This window comes from Salarias fasciatus, chromosome 16 (genome assembly GCF_902148845.1).
Source record: "Salarias fasciatus chromosome 16, fSalaFa1.1, whole genome shotgun sequence".
NCBI lineage: Eukaryota > Metazoa > Chordata > Actinopteri > Blenniiformes > Blenniidae > Salarias > Salarias fasciatus.
Genome location: NC_043760.1, coordinates 2,532,887 through 2,550,869, shown reverse-complemented (window position 1 = coordinate 2,550,869; position 17,983 = coordinate 2,532,887). Strand labels below are relative to the sequence as shown.

General features: G+C 49.2%; 1 protein-coding gene across 1 annotated transcript; it reads left to right on the top strand.

Annotated features, from left to right (window-relative positions):
• Positions 1 to 2,282: 2,282 nt before the first annotated feature.
• Positions 2,283 to 17,867, top strand: ccdc80 (coiled-coil domain containing 80). The gene is made up of 10 exons (XM_030112478.1): positions 2,283 to 3,623; positions 3,686 to 3,883; positions 5,543 to 6,042; positions 6,411 to 6,740; positions 8,317 to 8,473; positions 10,570 to 10,706; positions 12,919 to 13,070; positions 13,777 to 13,880; positions 15,927 to 16,010; positions 17,109 to 17,867. The coding sequence occupies exons 1-10, from the start codon at positions 2,978 to 2,980 to the stop codon at positions 17,429 to 17,431; spliced, it is 2,631 nt and encodes an 876-aa protein (XP_029968338.1). The 5' UTR covers positions 2,283 to 2,977; the 3' UTR covers positions 17,432 to 17,867.
• The last annotated feature ends 116 nt before the right edge of the window (positions 17,868 to 17,983 follow it).

Below are 17,983 nucleotides of genomic sequence, written 5' to 3'. Positions count from 1 at the left end.
GGTGTTTTTCCAAACTCCCCCTGAAAGCTTGGCTCTGAGGCTAATGCTAGCGAGCTAGCTTTCATGGCAGCATCGCCGGGATCTCAGCTCGGCTTTCAGTGTTGTGTTTTCTGATACCATTAAGAAATTTGTTTTAAACAGTCTGTGTTTTCTTTGAGATTTGGAAGGTTTGGTTGGTGGTTTGTCGGGTTTTCACAGACCTGAGGTAGAAGGTGAAGACTCTCCCTCTCCAGTCGGTCCAGACTCAGCCTGACGGTGACGGTGTTCGCAGTACAGCCTCGGGTCGCCTGTATTGAAGAAGTCACGTTGTAAACGTGGGAACAGGCGGAGGACGTCAGGGTCATCAGGTCAGGATCAGATCCACATGTGAACGCCACATGGTTCCAACGCCACGGAAACCCACGCCCGGTCTGCCTCCTTCAGGAACGCCCACCGCTGCTCGGAAGGCCTCGGCGCCGCGTCTCAATGTAGCGAAGGTCTGTAATAAAAAACCATCTGGAAGGAGGAAGGGAGTCCTGGAGGAGGGACGCAGGACGGGGGGGTTTTGACTGGAAGAGGACGACCCAGCGCTGCTGGTCGTTCTTGTAATGAAACCACACACCGCAGAGAACCACGCACTCTAAACATCAACAAAGGAGATCAAAAGAAACCAACAGCGCCAACTGGTGGCCCTTCTTGAAAACGGCATCTTTTTTTGCTGTGTTTTTGAAACTTTGCTGTGTAAACGGAAAACTTTTCTGAAGCGACGACGATGCGTTTTCACTTGAAACGCTGCCGCCGGGCCCCGGTGTGCCGTCAAGAAATAATAAAAACCAACGTGTCAGTTCACCGGCGGGTGGATGTGAGGGGCGTGGTCTGGTAGGTCGGTTGGTCAGTCGGTTGGTTGGACGGCCAGTTTGTTGGTTGGCCGGTCGGTTGGCTGGTTTGTCGGTCGGTCAGTCGTCCAGTTGGTGTCCAGTTGGTCAGCTGGTCAGTCAGTCGGTCGTCCGGTCGGTTGGTCAATCAGCTGGTCAGTTGGTTGATCGGTCAGTCAGTCATCCAGTTGGTCGGTCGGTCAGTCAGTCGGTTGTCCAGTTGTCCTGTCGGTCGGATGTTTGGTCAGTTGTTTAGTTAGTTGTCCTGTCGGTTGTCCGGTCGGTGATGGGGCGCATGCTGGGCTCTTCCCTGCTCAGTAAAAGTGGATGTGGGTTTAACTCGGCGGTTTTCTTTACTTAGGCTTTAATTACAAGCCGAGCTGGAAGGTTTTCATGTTTTCATGTAGGAAATGGAAACTTTTGGTTTGAAGAGCTTCAGAAGACGGTTGGAGTGATCACAGTGATTATCTGAATCCAGCAGAACAAAACGTCACTGCTGTGTGTTTTATTTAAACTTTGAGAGAGTTGAAGAGGTCACAGTATGTGTACTCGAGTAAAACTACTGCAATATAATATTTCATTTGTACTAAGAGGAGAGTGGAGTTAATATCGTTTTATTTCTGAGAATAAACAAAGCTAAAAAAAAAGTAACTAAAGGGTTTGAGCTGAGGTTTTAAGTAGATTACACATGTACTGAAAATGACATTCTTAGAAAAACATACATACAGTAGTTCAAGTAGAAATAAAGTTGAATATTTTTTTCATTAAATAAATAAATATTCCTCCTCGGAAACACAGATCAAGACAGTAAAAGTTACTTTGTGGAAGAAGTCAGTTACTATAGTTTCAAAGGGCTCAGTCTAGATTAAATTATGTGAAACATACAAAAAAAGTGGGAGTTGTTTGCTCTATGTAAATTGTTTAAGTTCGTCCATAGTGTATGTGTCATGTTAACATATGCATTTTTAAAAAGGTGAATAAAATCAAGGTGAATTAATTTTTCCTCTCTAAAAAAACAGTTGCATGGAACCTCTTCGGCGCTTCTTCTTTTTTGAATATTACATCTTTCTTTACAATGTACCTCAGTAAACAAGTAGAAACTGTGTTTTCAAGTTTCCCCAGACCTTTTCTGTTCTTGTGCTTCATCAAATGTCATCAGTAGTTTTTCCTCCCGTGCAGTAATCGGAGTATTTTATTTCCCTCCAATCCTGGAGTTTAAACAGTAGATAAACGTTAAACCTGTAGCCAGGCTCTGCTGTTTGTTCAGTCTCTGCACAGCGGAGTCAGTGTGTGTGTGTGTGTGTGTGTGTGTGTGTGTGTGTGTGTGTGTGTGTGTGTGTGTTACACTGGGGCGTTTCTCTTGGCGCTGGAGGGGAGGAACCCTCCTCTGATCATCCATCCGGGGGGTCAGATCATCACTTTCCCATCAGATGATTCCGCTCAGGCGCGTCTTCTGAGGACCTGGAGCTCCCGCCTGCAGCCAGACGTTTTCCTGGCGCGCGGTCCCGGTCCCGGTCCCGGGGCAGCTCCTCCTGCGGTGCGGAGCCTGTGGGGATTTTTTTCAGCGGACTGTAGAGGGGAAGCGTCCAGAGCTGGGTCGAGGTTTGCACTTCCAGCAGGGTCGACGGCTTCCTCCTTCCTGGATCTGGGCAGCAGCGGAGCCCGAGGAGCGCCTGGATCAGATTAATGAGGCGGAAACAAACTTTCGGAGATGTGACCCGCTCCAAAACTTTCTGTTATTTTTGCCTAAAGGACTTCATTCATTTTATTGTGTCTGTTCAGCTCCAGGTTGGAATGTTTGTTTAACAGCGATGATCTTTTCTCCCGATCTCCTGTTATTATACTGGAAAACGGATGTGCTGCTGAGATGAAGTTGTGGATATAACTTGTTGTTTTTACGCATATAAAAAAACTCTTCCAAAATAAAGAAGGCAGCCAGAGAGGAGGATTTCCTCTGAGGTGGATCGTTGGCATGCTGTTATGTGCCGATTCTGAGCGCTCTGCTTTGTCCGGAGTTAATTGATCAACGACGCCAAATGCGCTGAAGACGCGCGTCGGGACCGAGGCTCCGCCGCTGGATCTGAAACCTTCTCCGCCAAACTTTGCTCCGACAAGCCGCCAGAATGAAGGTTTTCCATGTGTGTTTGGCTCTGGTTTACCTGCTGAGCTGGACCGAAGCGGACAGGCAGACTCACCTGAAGCGGATCCAGGCGCACCGACGCGCAAAGCTGGCGCGCGTCACGGACAAAGAGCGCCTCGTCGGACGTTTGCGCCCCGGATTCAGCTCGGCCATCTCGGTGCACGGCTCCAGGAGAGCGGGACATGTGCAGGCCGACGAGGCGGGGGCCGGGAGAGCCGCCGGCGGGGGTCTGCTGCCCAGGAGGGGGGCGGTGGGGCAGATCGGCCTGCCCCGTCACCACGGCATGCAGCAGGATGAGGGCTTGCCAGGCGCCAGAGCCAGGGTGGCCCGCATGCCCAGCAGCGCGGGGTCGCCCAACCTGCTGGCCAGCTTCGCGGGGAAGAACCGGGTCCTGGTGATCTCGGCCCCTCACGACTCCGACGGCTACTACAGACTCATGATGTCTCTCCTGAAGCCAGACGTGTACTGCGAGCTGGCGGAGAGGCACGTCCACCAGATCGTCATGTTCCACCAGGAGGGAGAGATGGGGGGCAAGGTGAGGAGGATCACCACCGAGGGCAAGGTGATGGAGGAGCCGCTGGACACCGCCCTCATCCCCAGACTCATGAGCTTCCTCAAGCTGGAGAAAGGTAAGAAACGATGCACCGACCTCCGCCCTGACGCAGTGACCCGACTGACCCCCGCCCTGCAGGGAAGTTCGGGATGGTTCTGCTGAAGAAGACCCTGCAGGTGGAGGAGCGGTACCCCTACCCCGTCCGGCTGGAGGCCATGTATGAGGTCATTGACCAGTCCCCCATGAGGAAGCTGGAGAAGATCCGGCAGAAGGGCTTCGTCCAGAAGTGTAAAGGAGCCGGGGTGGAGGGTCAGGTGGAGGAGGGCACCTTCTCAGGTGAGTCACATGATGCTTCCTCCACTTGAACACCCGCGTTCTAGGTCTCTGGAGCCGACCTGGTCTCAAGACCACATCTGTTGACTTGGTCTTGGTTTAGACTCAGTTATGGGATGCTCTGGTGTTGGTGTTGGTCTGGATGTGGACCCGGTCTGGGGGTGCTCTGGTCTTGGGTTAGGTGGTCTCGACTACAGCACTAGAAATGACCATGTTTTAAGTATTTTGCCTTTTTTAAAATGTCTTTCTTAAAATGTCACCAGTGAAATTCTCCTTCATTATGAAACGTCTAATTTCAGAAGCAGTTGCTGTAGATACAGGATGTCAAACACCTGGCCCGTGGGCTAAAAGTGGCCTCAAAGACGGTTTAATCAGGCTGAATCTGGAACAATCTTCCAAAGTGCTAAGAACTACTGACCCCAATTGAATCGACTGGAGGCTGTTTTGTTTCAGTAGGATTGATGAATTAGCGTTAGCATCGAGACCAGAGCCAGTTTATGAAAGATTTCTCAGTAAAACTTGCAGAAAACCTTTTTTCTGAGGAGTGAGATGCTTCTCCCATCAAAAACTGTTGTGATTTCATTTTTCATTTATTTTACTCATGATCATTCTCGGTAGATTATCATAACAGAAGTGTTTAAAATATGATCACTTTACTTATTATGTCTGATGTTTTGCATTAAAACATGAACAAACTTTTGAAGTTGTTGGTTTTCAAACATTATAAAGGTTGTATTACCCATCAGCCACCTGAAAAATAAAATTTCAGTAAATTTTTCATCATTACTCAGTTTTTTCATGAATAGGTAAATTGAATTCCAAACGGTTTAGTTTTTTCCGAACATGGCAGATTTAAAGGGGCACAGTGCAGTTTTAAATATTAAATTATCAATTATTCACACCCACACATGTTGTCACCTTTGCCTGATGGGCAGCAAGAGCTATTTTTGCAAGATCGCAGTCGCTCCTATTTTCCTGTGCAGGGCACTGAAGGCACAGCAATATGAGTGATTCGGGTACGAATTGCTCTGAGCCTGACGTAATGCGCCTCCCGCTGGCCTGGTAATCCTTAAGCTTCGTTTTGTCCGCCATTACTCCGCCAGATGCTTAGCAGCAACAACTGAGCAGTACTGAGGATGGAGCTTCCATAAAGTAAGAAAAGACCGGCTTCTAGCGCTGCCACAACTCCAGCACAGACCCCACCAGGCAAAAGAAACTTACATTTTACTCAAGCGCTGCTAAAAGAGCGAGGAAGGAGTTCCCCTCTTCTGTGCACGTACATGGGCACAAGCCACAGACACGAGCTTTTCACTAAGCTACAGTTACGCCTAAGGCCTGCAGGGGTCGGTGTTTCGCATAAAACGAGCAAACTGCACTGTGCTCCTTTAAAGGTACAGTCAGTCACTGCATGTGACTCTAATCAGGTCAGAATCTCCTTCTTCTTCCAGTGAACTGAATGCAGAAGCACTGCTAGATGGACTCACCTCAGCATCTTGTGGCAGAAGCTGGTATTACATGAGGGATCAGGCTTTATTATTTTACAGTTAGATTGATAAAACATATTTTATATATTTGGATCTTTGTAAAAACCAGAAAGTCACTTGTTTTTGTCGTCAGTCAGATTTTTCCGCAGCTTGGATCTGACTGATTTCTGTCCTCCAGCTCCTGACACACCCGTCGAGAGGAAACCGGGAAAGAAGATCCTCAGGAAACCTCCTCAGGCCTCCACCACAGCCGCCACCACCACCACAACCACCAGACGACCGACCACCACCACCACCACCACTACTCGACCTACAACCACCACCACCACCACAACCAGAGCAACAACCACCACAACCAGAGCAACAACCACCACCACCAAACCGACAACCACCACCAGAAGAACAACAACCACCACCACCAAAAGACCCACCACCACCACCACCACCACCCAGAGACCAACCAAAGCCCCCACCACGGCGCTGTGGTTCCCCGCCCCGAGAACCACCGTCGACCCCTACTACTACAACCGCCGAGAGAGGGAGAGGCATCCGGCTAAAACCACGCCGTCCGGAGACAACCGCACCGACGGCAGAGATCCACTCGGCCGGAAGCTGCTGCCGAGCACGCTGAAGCCCCCCAAGGCCAAACCCCCCAAGAGGAAGAACGGGGGAGAGAAGGTAAAGCAGCTTCACCGCTGGAAGGAACGCCGTCTGGCCGGTTAAAGCCTGTCAGTAGGGATGCACCAGATATCGGTCTCGGCCGATATCTCTCACTTTTTTAAATATCTGATCAGTGAGACTGGTCTGAAGTTAAGGCTCAGTATTGACTTCTGTCTAGTTGCCACTATGGGTTGACATGACTTGTTTTGTTCTGCATGTTGCACAAAAAAAATCCAGTATTTTCTGGTTGTTTCCTCAAAATATGGTTTTAGTGTTTGGACATTTCCTTAACATTACAATTTAAGGAAGAAAACAGTTAAAAGACTTGTTTAATGGATTTGATCCTCTTGAAAAGACCAGAAAGTTGACGATGCCTGTGTGTGCAGGTGATGACCAACGAGTACGAGGACAGGTACGAGCCCGGCAACCCAACGGCCGGCGACCCCGAAGAGGCGGAGACCTTCACCGACGTCAATCCCACCAAGAGGGCGAAGGGCAAACAGGACAAGAAGAAGAAGAAGAACGAGAAGGCTGCCAAGAAAGCGGAGAGGAGGGGCGGCAAAGAGGGCAAGATCGGGGGCAAGAAGAACGGGAAGAAGCTCCCCAAGTACCCCGAGAAAGAGGACTACCCCAAGCCCACCAAGAGACCCACGCCCCCCCCGAAGAGCTCTCTGGCCTCCTTCCTGGACTACTTTGAGAACAGGAGGCGGCTGCTGGTGAGAGACGAGTCACACCACTTCGAATGATCACACAGCGTCACGCTTCCTCTGCTGCGGTCGACAGCGGCGACGCCACGAGGAAGAAGCCACATTATGTTCATTTGATTACCAGTTAATCACTGAGGAGAATAATCCCAGAAATATTAAAGGGATACTTCAACATTTTGGCAAATTGGCCCATTTAGCGCAATTCCTTAGTCATTTCGAACAGCATACTTACTGTTTTTTGTGAGGGCGAGCTGTTGTTTATCCAGAGGTGAGTCGAGGAGGGCTTCGCGGCGGACATAATGGAAGTGAATGGTATTTTTGCTTCCCCTCGTCAAACTCATCAAATACACAATCCAACAACCCCAAAACACTTTGGTGGACACGTTATAATCCGCACATTCACTACGCTGTATAACACCGACAAATAATATTGTAGCGTTACGACATTGAAGCAAATACTGGGAACTACTTTTTCTTTTGAAATCACTACGCCCAGACGCCATATTTAGTAAGTAGTTCCGTCTTAGCAATTTTCGCAAAAACAACTCAATCTCGTAATTTTGCATTAATATTTCACAGCGTAGTGAATGTGTGGAACGTGTCCACCAAAGTGTTGTGGGGTTGTTGGATTGTGTATTTGATGAGTTTGACGAGCGGAAGCAAAAATACCATTCACTTCCATTATGTTCGCTGTGAAGCCCTCCTCGACTCACCACAGAATAAACAACAGCTCGCCCTCACAAAAAACAGTATGTTGTTCGAAATGACTAAGGAATTGCGCTAAATGGGCCAATTTGCCAAAATGTTGAAGTATCCCTTTAACAGGTTGCTGTAACGCTACGTTAGAGCATTACAGCGCCTCTACAGGTGGGATGTAAACATTACAACAGGTATTATCCAGATTATAGAGCATCTTCCTCCACTAGCTGATGTGACTTTATCTGAAATGGTCATTAAACACAGTCTCAGCTACTTTCTCAGGTATAACCACTATCGTATAAATTGTAGTCATTCCACTAAAAACATTTCTTAATCTCCGCAGTGCTGCAGATGCTGCTGATCTGGGATTGTGTCGTTAGTATGTTGAATCGCGCCGCTCTGTTATGTCAGAGTTCTGTCTGAACAGTAGAGAGCATGCAGCATGCAGCAGATCCACAGTCAGGGCCAGTGAGTTTGGTTTGGAGACCGTGTGGAAACTCCCCCCAAAGAGACGTCAACATGTGGAGAAGAGGTACATTTCTCGCTGATTAACTGTTGACTCTTCGGGGAAAGCGTCCGTGCGTCGGCGCAGGAAGTCTTTCCCTCGTCCCTCCCTGTAGTTTCTGAACAGTCGCACTGAAGTGGTAACTGTGATCCTGGGTTATTCAACACTCTGCACAGCTGCGTGTTAACAGACTCCACGTCTCAGAGACTCTTATCACGGCGCTGCTGTGGGCAGGCTGGGAAAAACCTCCCGGTCCTGCGCCTGCCGCTGAATGTAAACACCACCTCGTGTGTGTGTGTGTGTGTGTGTGTGTGTGTGTGTGTGTGTGTGTGTGTGATTGCAGACACATGACCCTCTAACCCTCATTCCTCCCCCCTGCAGCTGATCACGTCCCCCAGTGAGGACAACAGCATGTACGTCCAGCAGAGAGACGAGTACCTGGAGTCCGTGTGTGAGATGGCCATCAGGAAGGTCTCCATCATCACCGTCTTCGGCTCCCTCACCAACTCCACCATGAAGATCGATCACTACCAGATCGGTAAGGAGCCCACTTCATGTCTTCACACGCCGGATTTCAGCAACTTGGCGCTCAAAGCCTGAAATAAAAACATCAGAAGAAATAAGCGTGGGATATGTAGCGACCAGTAATGCAACATCTGCCAGTAACTCAGTAATTTGGGGCATTTCAAACGTGATAAAGCCAATCAAATATATGGACGTATAACGTCCTGCCAATAAATTCATTTCATCAGACAATAATTTTACTTTTCTGGCTCCTTTTTCAAGTAGCATTAATAGAAAAACAATGAAATGAAAGTCTTTTTTCAGTTTTCATGTAGTTTGATCGTCAAAAATCGGTTTATTGGATGGCAGAGCAAAGTAACGTCAACTGATGATCAGATTATAGAGCATCTTCCTCCCAAGCCTTTGCTGTGTGTCGTCCTGGTCTAAGTTGTACGTTTGCTCCTCTGGAGCTGATGTTTAACCTGGATATGGTTTATTCATCACACCCACACAAACACAAACACGGTGCAATCATGACAGCGGCTGAAAAACTCCCTTTCATTAGCGCTGTCTCAGCCGCGTGTCGAGAAGCAACAGAACCGCGGCTGTTTTCCTTCTGAGGAGTGCTGTGTCATCTGCGCCGTCGGCATTCCCCTCTTAATATCTGGAGTCTTTTTATAGCGGCCTGGGACCCGAGGGTTCGGTCAGCGCGGTTTCACTTCAGGACACGCAAACCCGCTTTATGAGTCCGCCGCTCCACATGACAAGGAGGCTTTATCCGTCTGCAGCGCCTCCAGACGGCCGACGTCACCCGCCCCCACCCACGGGTGGTCCCGCTGACATTAGTGTTCCAGTCAGCAGCTGGATGCCGGTCTGAGCTCAGTCCAGTGTAGAAACGCACATTCAGTGAAAAGTTACGTGTGTGACCATTGAGTGATAAATTCTACAGAGTTGACGGCGCCGGTGCACTTTGGAAGCGGTTCCATCTGGACGCCGTTTACCCAAAGTGCAGTTTTCAGAGACTCATTGTTCTGTAAACCAACAACCAAACCACGAGGAGAGTTTTCCATTTTCGCTTTAGGAACGTTGGCTCAACGTTGGGTTTCGCTCAGGGTTACGCTGGCAGCGGTTCTGGTCCAGATCTGGTTTGAATCTCCAGGAAGTGATTATCAGTCAGCATGGTGGAACCAGGACTTGCTGGTGTGTCTATATTTATGATCTGAACACAAACAGCGGGTTCTTTCAGAACCGGCCTTCCTTCTTCCGGGTGTGCCTTCACGGTGTTGGGGTTCCACGTGGGGCGGCAGCGGAACATATCTTGCTTGTTTTCCTTGAATGTACAGCCTGCGTTGGCTCTCCAACACGCAGCCCGCCGGGGTTTTCCTGAACCGACTCCCACACGTCACACGGCGGAGTTCGGAGAAGAACCCGTGTTCTGCGCGCCGAGCGCAGGGCTCACATGCAGAGTGGGAGTGGTAATTAAAGGCTTGTGCTTCGGCGAGCTGCGGCACATTTCTGCCCGATCACAGTGAACGAAAGCCGCTCTCTGTGGAGCCCGGCTGTGTTTGCTCCTCACTCCCTTCACTCTCTCGTCACATTTAACCAAAGGAAGTGGCTTTGAAGTCCCAGATGGAAGCACATTGTCCTCTCATCATGGCTCCTGTGACGGGAAAACAATCGTGCATCATTTTACATGGAGATGTCGGGCAGCAATGCGCCTTTCAGAAGTGACAGTTGATTTTTATCCTTTTATCGTATTTATCAGTGTTCTCAGAGTGGGGGTCTGGGGGTCCGGGGGTCCGGGGGTCCGGGGGTCCGGGGCCCAGCCGGAGGGGCCACCAAAGACCACGAGAGGGCGACAGTGGGCGTGTCCACCAGCGCTTAGCTTCACTGTAAGGTTTTGGTAAGGGGGGCGGGAGGGGTGGTGGTCCACGGACGTCCTGACAGGCGATCCAATAGGAAGCATGTTTCTTGGTGGTTCCAACATAAGGTTCAGGCTGAATTGGACCAAGACAGAAATATGGGCCCCTGGCATTCTGTGGTCCAGACTGGCCCACCGTTACCGTTCAGAGTCCCCCCCCCCCACCCCCCCAACAAGCAGTAACCTCTTCTGACCGAATCCTCTTCCAGAGAACGACAAGCCCATGAAGGGCCTTCGCCAGGAGGACCTGGTGAACCAGGAGCTGATCACCGAGCTGAGGAAGGAGTTCAGCATGACGTTTGACGACTTCTACATGGTTCTCACCGACACTGACATGAGAGTCAAGGTAGGCACGAAAAAAAAATCACCTGTTTCTGAAAATTAAATATGCGACCAACGTTAACGTCTTACGTCAGACCTCAGTGATCTACAGCATCACTTATCGTGCGTTTGACTGACATCAAGCTGTCATAAAACTACATGATATAATCCGATGTGTGACTACCTTCATACTTAGGAAAATAAAAATTGGTGATGAAAATCGTAATTTAACAGAATGGTTGTATTGGACTGTTTTATAAATAAAAAAATCACATTTTTCTTCCGATGATATTCTTTGAAAACTTCATTTTCAGTTCAGCCAACATGTTAACTTGTGCTTTTAACGTCCAGTAATAGTGAAATTACACAATAACTAGTTATTTTTAGGATTCGTGGCTGCCAGGAATTGTCTGTGGTTTCTTTGGAACTTACTGCTGAAAGTTGCTCTTTCCATCTTGTATTATTTGGAAACTCTTTGTAAAAATAACAGAACAATGAACACAACCACAAAAACACACTTTCATTGGTTTACAGTAAATGTGTACTTTGGTGTGTTTGACTGAAAACTTCATGAAAAATGTGTTTAAGAAGTGATTTATACTTATTAACTGTGCAAAAATTGTTAATAACTGAATTTTACTCAAACATTTTTACAGTGTTTTTCAATCTGAGGCTGGGCGTTTTCACTTGTTTCTTAATCTGTTATTGAATCGCCGTTGATTCACTGATTAACGGTCAAACATTCACAACAAATCTGCCCTGAAACTCCGTTTCCTCTCCAGATGCAGACTGACGTGTGAAAACCGCTGCCTTCAATAAAACACTGTCCGAATTCACACAACATGACATTTGCCCGACAGCTGTGTGTGTGTGTGTGTGTGTGTGTGTGTGTGTGTGTGTGTGTGTGTGTGTGTGTGTGTGTGTGTGTGTGAGCGCGCGCGCGCGTGTGTGTCTGTGGGTGTGTGTGTGTCTGCACTGTGCTTATATCACGGGTCCGTTTTCAGACACACTCATCAAAGAGGCCAGTGTTCCTGTCCTGTGCTGACAAGGGAGTCTATGAGTGTATGAGTGTGTGTGTGTGTGTGTGTGTGTGCTGCAGCGGTGGCAGGGGGAAGTCATGAAGTATTTCTACTTTCTCTCTGTTGATTTTTCAGTTATTTGTCGTTTACTCGAGTATTTCTACGGGCTTTTTAACTCCTCCTCCATGTGAAGAACTAACATCCTGTCATTCTTCAAACTGACAACTTTTACATTTCTGATCTCCAGACCTGCAGGTTTTCACTTCTACTCAGGTAAAGTGGTTAAATCTGCTCGTTCAGTCCAACCACAGTCTGTTTCAGACGAGGATCTGTGCTTCAGATGAAAGATGTGAGAAATCTGATGTGTTTCTGCCAACATGAATGACTGGAAACAGATAAAATAATATGTATTATTTCAGTTTAACATGCGTCTACATGAGGTCAAACAATCAGAATGAGATGAAACCACTGGAAAAGTCTGGAATTTCCTAAAATCACAGTCAGCTGTCCAGCAGGAAGAGTTTCTTCATCCCAGTCACCGTCATCACCGCAGATGACACTCAACTCTACCGCCATGCCCACCAGACCACCAGACCACCAGACCACCGTGGGCTCCAGAGCCTTCAGGTCGTCGACCCCTGACCTCCCGGCCTCACTCTCCACACTCCAAACATTCAGTCCCCACATTTTTAAATCCCATCTTTAAACATGTCTGTTCAAGCATCCACACTCTAGATAAACGATGTCGGCCTGGTGTCGCTTTACGAAAAAGCCTTCAACCTCGCTCGTCTTTTTAGTCTTGCAGTACAAGTTTGCACCACCAGATGGCGTATTGAGCAGGAGGAATGGCTCAACCTCTCAACAGATGTAAAGCGTTCACTTTCAGTCCCAAACTAGTTCACTACGGATCCAAAAGAAAAACCAAAAAGCTGAACTGATGCTGCCTGACTCCAGCTCTCCACCAGGCCCCGTTAGGTAACAGACCGCGAGACGCTTCCCACAAGTTTTCCCACAAGCTGGTCTGGAATTGGAAAACACAAAATGTCACATGCTGCCAAACATCCCTTCATGGCTCCACTGAAAACAGATCCACCACTTCACATCCTCCCTGCTCTTCACACACTTCCTTCCTCAGGCGTGTTGATGGATTTATGCTGTGGATTGACAGCGGATGTTTAACAATGCTGTTTTTTTTTTTGTTTTGTTTTCTCACTGCAGCAATCCTACGAGGTTCCCATCGCCATGAAGGCAGTGTTCGACTACATCGACACCTTCTCCTCTCGGATCCGAGAGATGGAGCAGCAGAAGAGGGACGGCGTGGTTTGTAAGAAGGAGGACAAGCCCCGATCGCTGGAGAACTTCCTGTCCAGGTAGAGCGCTGTGAATCCCCGTTTACGCCACAGCGCAACTTTTTGAAAACGCCTCCCGAGGTGGAACTTTTTGACAAAACTTCGACGCCGTCTCCATGGAAACCACGGGTTGCGGGAAATGCTCCAATGTGCTGTTGTCGTTTAGCATTTTCACTGGAAGTGTTTGTCGTTTAAAGTGACCTTTGACCCCTTCCTGCCGTCAGGTCACTGTTGACCTCTCAGATAGAGTTCGGTGGTCCGCCCCATTCCCTGCCCGGCCTTCTGTTTTCCCCCAGGAGTGATAAATGTATCAAAAACATGCATGAGTGCTTCATCGGGCGAGACTTTGATGAAGGGTTTTGGTGGAATCGGCGTCTCTCTCGTTCTAACCTCGGAGAAATGAGCTGCCAGAGTTTCGGGTGGTCTCATCAGCCAGTTTCCACTTCAGCCTGATTTCTTTGCCGACATCTTCTCAGCGATTACAAGCAGCGTTTGGCAGAGAGCAGCTCGTTTCTGCTCCGCTCAGACTGAGGTAACAGAGACCCTCCGTGTTCCTGGAGGCCGAGTCGCGGATCTGAAAAGTCGCGGTTGTTTGACGGTAATTCGGGGTTGTCACCCTCCGGCAGTAATGGCACGGAAATATGCAAAATAGAGGAACTGCATGTCGTGGCGCTTTCACCGGAGCAGCAGAACGCCATTTCAATGCAAGTTCCTGCTCTGATTGCAGGTTCCGCTGGAGACGCCGTCTGTTCATCATCTCCGCCCCCAACGACGAGGAGTGGGCGTACCAGCAGCAGCTCTACGCTCTGACCAGCCAGGCCTGCAATCTGGGTGAGTCGCCTCGGAGGGCGGACCGCCCCCCCACCAGGGGACCGGAACTTTCCTAACGTGGGTTCAGCCTTCGAGTCAGAACCAGCAAACCCCGAAGCCGGTAAAGTCAAAATGGAAGTGTGGTGGGGTTATCGTTTAGAGAAAGTTCTGGTCAGAGCGGAGTAAAGGTCACGGGGGGTCAGGTTCCCCCCCGGCCTGAAAGGGGAAGTGGATTCCACCGACTTCACAGGACCCAGGATGAGATGCAAGAATTTAAAGAATTCTACTTTCAGTGTCGTGGATGCTTTAAACAGGCGAACAGGTGGGAAATCAAACCTTCTGACTGAGGAGCAGAACGCTCAGCCACGAGCCAACTGCTCCACATGTCAGCTGGTTTGATGGACGAGGACCGACGGAACCAGATCCCTGCAACAGGGCTTGAACTGTGACGTGTTTTGGATCATTTCAGGTGTAGATATGTGTTTCTGTGGTTTTCACCTGGCGTGATCCCGCCTCAGCGCGCCTCAGACCCAGCATGCTAATCACACTGAGAAGCAGAATAGTGTTTTTGTTTATTGAGGGTATCACCTGCATGTGCGCCGCAGACGGACCACAGAGGACGGCGCTGGCAGAAGGAGTGGCGGCTCCTCCTCCTCCTCCTCCTCCTCCCCCTCCTCCTCCTCCTCCGCCCGTTACTCAACTTTTCCGCACTCGCTCCAGTCTTATTAGTGTAAATCTCACAAAGAGACGTTTATCCAAACTCTGCAGGAATCAACAGGCCGATGCGTCTGACGGATTTACAGGATAAATATAAACACGGAGCAGCCGGCGGCCGACCTCGCCTCTCGGAAAAGCCAAATAGATGCTGTCATCGGGGTTTTTCACCCTCGCTGAACCTCCCGCTGCAGCTGAGTTTACAGAAATGGAAGATTTCAGTTTCTCCCTGAGTCCTGCTGAGTTTCACTCATATTCTTTATGGCAGTTGGTGTCAACATAAGGCCCGTGGACCAAAACCGAAAAAGACTGAATTCCGGTCCGTCAAACCAGCAAGCAGATTGTAAAGAATCAGCCTCTCTTTCGTTTAGCTTTGCTGTTCTTAAACCCTGATCCACGCTCACGGCGTTTCCAGCTGAAATGATTACATAACGTTCCTCTGAAGTAACGTTTGGCCCGAAACCCAAACTCTCTCAAAAGCAAAGAGATTGTTGACGGCTGATTCCCAGCCAACGGAGAACACTTCAGTCAGGTTTTCACATCCAGGCCTTGTTTACACGATGTGTTCAAGTGCAATTGGGAAACTTCTGTTGTGTCCGTTTACACGACAACGCTGAGTGGAGTCAGTGAAAACACTCCAAGCGGGTTTAAAATAAACGGGACAAAATGCTTCGTTTCTGCCATTTCACGCTAATATGATGCGTTTCCACATGAAACGCTTTGTAAACGTTGTGTTTCATTAAATGCTAAGAAGCTAATAGCTGCAGCCGACAGGAGTGGCTCATCCTTTCACTTGAGGATTTCAGGCCCGCTCCACGCCGTGCGTTCCTTCTGGTGAAACGGCGCCCGGAACGATGATCAGTGGAGCTGTAACGTCTGGCCCGCGTTGCTGCTTCACAGGAAGTCACTCCAGCTGACGTCAGTCTGCATGAATGTTCATTGTTTGGAGCCAGAAGGTGAGCGGAGGAGGAGCGAGCGGGTCTGGGATCGGCAGGCCCGGGCCGGGTGGTGTGAGGACTGTTTTCCGGGCCGGTCCTGCTGACGGGGCTGCAGGCTGCGAGCTCTGATCCCGGCATTCAGCTCCTGGCGCTCAGCGGAGAAAAGCCGCCGGTCTTTTTTTTGTTGTGCTCCGGAGGAAGCAGCCTCTTGGCGGGCCTCTCTGGACCAGCACCACATTTTTCTCCCCTCACCTAGAAACCACTTTCCTCCAGGACGGTTCCAACAATACAGCGGCGCAGAGGAATCAATTTGCAGTTTATTGCACGTCCTCGGCTGAAGGTTCACTCTCCTCCTTCTAAAATATCTCCTCTCCGTCTCCTGTGTTTTGTCGTGGTGGTTGCCACGGCGACGCAGGTCTGAGGCACATCGCCGTTCTGAAGCTGGTCGGCACGGAGGCGCCGGATATGGGCGGAGTCCTGGAGCTGTACCCGATCAACGGTAAGAACTTCTCTTTATTTAAAGACCTGGAGCTGCAGCGTGTCTGGAGCTGAAGGAGAGCAGTGACTCTACGGCTGTAGTCAGGAAAATAATTAGATAACTCAAGCTAAAGAAATCTTTTCTCAGATCAACACTTCACATGCAAGTCCAGATTTCCAGTAAATTCAGGAATCCTTTTAAACAGTTCGGTCCTTTCTCCATCGCCCGTCTGCACGACGGCGTTTTCAGTGAAAACTCTACTGAGCTGTGCCGAACAGCTGTTCACTCCGGTGAGGAGCAGCAGCATTTTCCCATTTCCATGGAGTCGGGGCGTTTTCAAAAAGTTGTGTTTACCCGTTTCCACTGAAAATTACATGGAATCTAAATCTGAACCACCATTCATCCCATAATTCCTTGGTTCACGTTCAAATTAAAACAAATTAATCTTTTCCTATTGCTGTTTTACCAACTGCATCTCATGGTCACCAAATATGAGATGAATGCATGTTGATTAGAGTAACAGTCAAATATTTAGAGGTTTTCTTTAAACTAGCTGCCAGGAATCCTGCAGAATTCAAAAAGATGGTCATCTAGGAGTTACAGCAGGGTTGACAAACATAAGGTCCGTGGGCCCACAAGAGGCTCCAGTCCAGGTCGCCAAGCAAATTAGAAAAATTTAAAATGTGATTCAACCATGAAAGCTAGCTAACTAGCATTAGCCTGATTGTTTGTAGAAACATGCAGAAAGCAACAGCACTTTTATTTTGTAAAGTTAAAGCTGGCTTTATGTTGAGATTGTATTCATTTTGTGTAGTAATTTACATCCTGTATATTCTGTGAAACAAAAAAGAAGAACACTAAACTTTAAATACTCTGGCAGTATTTTACCCGTCCGGTCGACTCAGGATGAAACTGGGTCGTTTGTGAACTAAAATGTGTTCGACACCCGAGTTACTGCTAATCCGCCAATCCTGTCAGCAGAGAAAGAACAGAGACCAGAGTTACATGAGGCTGCAGAGGAAACCTGAGTAAGACTGCAGAGACTAAGAAGTGCTTCAGGTGTGCAGCGCAGGACGTCTCTGTAAATGTCAAACGTTGTCCGAACGTCTCCGCCTGCAGGGACGGCCACCGTGGAGCGGGAGGGCCTGTCGGGCACGCTGGTCAAGGACATGAGGAACTACTTCCAGATCAGCCCCGAGTACTTCTCCATGCTGCTGGTGGGGAAGGACGGCAACGTCAAGTCGTGGTACCCGTCGCCCATGTGGTCCATGGCCATCATCTACGACCTGGTGGACTCCATGCAGCTGCGCCGCCAGGAGATGGCCATCCAGCAGTCGCTGGGCATGCGCTGCCCCGAAGACGAGTACGGCGGCTACGGCTACCACCAGCACGGGTACGAGCACGGCTACCAGGACGGCTACCACCAGGGGTACGGCTACTAGCGCCCGTCTCCCGCCCCGCCCTCCGCCGGGAAGCCGCGGAGCTTCCTGAATGTTCCGTAGCACTTAGGGGAAGCGTCAGACCTGCCTCCACCCCTTGGGTTCCTCTCGGCGGGTGGCGTGGGATGCTGCGTGCGGCGGCGGTCAGTCGGTGGCGGTGTAGAGCAGCCTGGACGGGGGACATGCGGCTGAGTTTTCCTTTCGTGCGTGACCTGTCCTCTTCACTCGCGCCTCCAGCACAGACCTGCACGTTGTAGATAACTGGCTAAAACAAGACATGTATTTATTGGACATCTGCGGCGCACTTCCAGATTATTCCGTGACCAGCAGCTGTCACAGTATTTCTCTTTTGTAAAGTTTCTGTTGCTATAAAATGTTCTTATTTATACTCAATGTGCTACATGACGAATAAACATGTCTTTAACTACAATGGACTGCCTTCATGTGTGACCATCAGTTGTGCTACAGCGCCCCCTGGTGGCCGAACGTTGTAAGAGGACGTCATTTGTTCCTTCATTCCATTTAATATTCTTCCTTATTCGATGCTCTACATCT